Raw genomic sequence first — 2984 nt, 5'->3', positions numbered from 1 at the left:
ACCGCTTCGAGTGGTTTTTCACCAAGTCAACTGTCGGGATGCCCCAAATGATCAAAATAAATCAAAAGGGATTTTGAGAGAGATTTGACATACTTTGAGAGATTTCTCATATAGAGAGAGATTTGGGAGAGATTTGACATACTTGGAGAGATTTCTCATATAGAGAGAGATTTGGGAGAGATTTCACACTCTTGGAGAGATTTGAGAGAGATTTGACATACTTCGAGAGATTTCTCATACAGAGAGAGATTTGGGAGAGATTTCACATTCTTGGAGAGATTTGACATACTTGGAGAGATTTCTCATACGGAGAGAGATTTGGGAGAGATTTTCAATAAAGAGAGATAGAGTGGAAGAGGTTGAGAGAGATTTCTTTTGAGACTTTTTTGAGTGTTTGGCTTTGTAATTCAAGGTTTGTAAACCTCGTTAAGTCTTGTTATGACTGTCATATGTCCTCGAGGGTTAAGGAATAATGTTTTATCAACTAGTTTCATCACTTACCCTGATTAGGGTTTAGAGTTTCCGAACACGTGAAAACTCTAAGTGATACTTTGCATTAAGAGTGCGAGTTGTTTAATAAGAAACATAATGAAAACCCTAGTATACAAGGGTTAGATGAGTTGACCGGTTTGACTTGTTGACTTTAGTTGACTTTGACTTAACTGGAAATTGACAGTTGTCACAATTTTTTTTCTGTATTATGTACTTATATATATTTTTAAAGTTTTTTTTTTCATATATAGATGTTTTATGTATTTTTATGCATTTTAAATGTATAAACGTAATTTTTATATATTTTTATGTATTTGATGTTTTTTATGTGTTACATATTTGTAACACCCTGTTTATTTAATAGATAAATAAATAAATTAATTAATAGATGTAATTCCCGGACTAATTTGTGAAGAATTTTGATAGCTAAGGGTTGTTTAGTAAATTACAGAGTTGATTTGAAAAGAATCTTAGAAGCGGGGGTATGTTTGGTAATTATTAGGACTTATATGAAAAGAATTATAGAAGCAAGGGATAAAATGTAAATTATGGATTTATATTGTAAAGATTTATGGAATCAGGGGTTAAAAAGGTAAATTTCAGACTCATTTTGAAATGATTTTAGAATGGAGGGACCATAGTTGTTGTTATGGAAATATGTTTTGAAGGAACTGGGTATATAGCTATAGCTTCACCGGTTATCAACCCTACACCTAATACACTTCTATAGCCGCCACCACCATATGAGAGACATCTATGATATTTTGAAAAATATATATACGATATTTTGATATTTAAAAAGAACATATATGATATTTTGAAATTTTATGAAAAATAAATATGATATTTAAAAATTTTATAAAGATTAAATATGTTATTTAGAAATTAAGTTACATAAATAAGATATCTAATGTTTAAAAATGACATATAAATTTTTTTCAAAAAACAATGGCTATCTTATAATTTAAAAAAAAAAAAAAAAAATTCTCTTAAAAATCTCCCGAGGCTACTTGATTAGACAATTAGTTAACCTCCTGTGTACTTGGCCAAAACATTTGTGAGTCTTCCACGTTGGCAATCCAAGTTAACAAACAACAACCAATGAGCAAAAGATGTCACGCTGGCAATCCTTGAAACCCCAAGCGAACCAATGAGAGGCTTGTTTTTCCATTTCCCCTCCAGAAGCCCCACTATAAGAAACCACGTTCCAGTATCATTTCAAATATCCCTCCCATTCGCTAAAATACAAATTATCAAACCCTCTAAATCTTCATCACCAACAAGAAATGGAATCAGGAAAAGCTAAAAAATCCGCCGGTGGAAGAGGCAAACCTAAATCCACGAAATCCGTCTCCAGATCTTCAAAAGCTGGTCTCCAGTTCCCTGTCGGCAGAGTTTCAAGGTACCTAAAAAACGGCAGGTATGCGAAACGCGTAGGCTCCGGAAGCCCTGTTTACCTATCCGCCGTCCTTGAATACTTAGCAGCCGAGGTACAAACCACTCCGTATTGTAGATCCATTTCGATCTCTGCATAAACTTCTTTCTATTAATCGTCTGATATAAATGCTACTGTGATTTAGGTTTTGGAGCTAGCTGGGAATGCCGCGAGGGATAACAAGAAGACCCGGATCATACCCAGGCACATTCAATTAGCTGTGAGGAACGACGAGGAGTTGAGTAAGTTGTTAGGAAGAGTGACGATTGCCAATGGAGGAGTGTTGCCGAATATTCATTCAAATCTGCTGCCGAACAAAAAGGCAAAAGGCAAGGATGTGATTGGATCTGTTTCTCAGGAATTCTAGGGTTCTAATGTTTAGATTGAATAGGAATATGAATACCTTGAATTAGTATCTCATTTGTTTCTGTTTTCTAGTAAAAAATGAAACGACTTTTGCAGAATTTGTTTGTTCATTGTTTCACAAATATTAATGTGTTAGGTAATTCCTGCAATTGCGTTTGTATTCAGTAGATTTTTGATGATATCTAAATGGCTACATCGTAAGTTTTTTCAATCGTAAAAGTTATCATTTCTTTCTGTTTAGTGCATACGTGAAAAATCCTAATTTCTTATTTTGTTGTATACTGCACTGGAAAGCATTGTTAGTACTTCGAATATCTTGTTGAACCGCTATTGAATGAACTCTGAAAGGGATGTTAAGGAAACTTAAGTCTAAGATTAACACCAAGTAAGAATTGATGTCTGATTTCTAGCTTCTAAAGAAACTAAGTGAGACAGTCTCAGGATTGATGAGTATGTGAATAAGGAGTTGGAGGTTTTGAAGCTGAAATCATAAGACTGCGAGGAGAGTCCTCGCTAAAACCACTTACCAGGCTCGCTATGGGTTGATGAACACTACCCCCCTAGCGCTTGTGAAGGGGGTTGCTAAGGGTGAATTGCTATGGATCTAGCGAGAGGAGAGCGCCAAGAGCTTCATTGTGTTACACGTGACAATTGATGACACGAGATGATAAAAATGCGTGATAAGAAACGA

General features: G+C 34.9%; 1 protein-coding gene across 1 annotated transcript; it reads left to right on the top strand.

Moving 5' to 3' along the window:
- Window positions 1-1705: 1705 nt before the first annotated feature.
- On the top strand, window positions 1706-2391 carry LOC145074129 (putative histone H2AXa). The gene is made up of 2 exons (XM_079020546.1): window positions 1706-1982; window positions 2073-2391. Exons 1-2 carry the CDS (start codon window positions 1779-1781, stop codon window positions 2292-2294), a joined length of 426 nt encoding a protein of 141 aa, XP_078876672.1. The 5' UTR covers window positions 1706-1778; the 3' UTR covers window positions 2295-2391.
- The last annotated feature ends 593 nt before the right edge of the window (window positions 2392-2984 follow it).

Source organism: Lactuca serriola, chromosome 9 (assembly GCF_051521515.1).
Source record: "Lactuca serriola cultivar US96UC23 chromosome 9, Lser_US96UC23_V15, whole genome shotgun sequence".
NCBI classification, from domain to species: Eukaryota; Viridiplantae; Streptophyta; class Magnoliopsida; order Asterales; family Asteraceae; genus Lactuca; species Lactuca serriola.
Note: the sequence above shows the minus strand (reverse complement) of the source record. Positions and strands in the feature narration are given on the sequence as shown.

Excerpts from the sequence above, each read along its gene's own strand:
- LOC145074129 (XM_079020546.1), top strand. The coding sequence starts at position 1,779 with ATGGAATCAGGAAAAGCTAAAAAATCCGCCGGTGGAAGAGGCAAACCT. Across the intron at positions 1,983-2,072 it reads TTGAATACTTAGCAGCCGAG|GTTTTGGAGCTAGCTGGGAA; the intron begins GTACAAACCACT and ends ACTGTGATTTAG.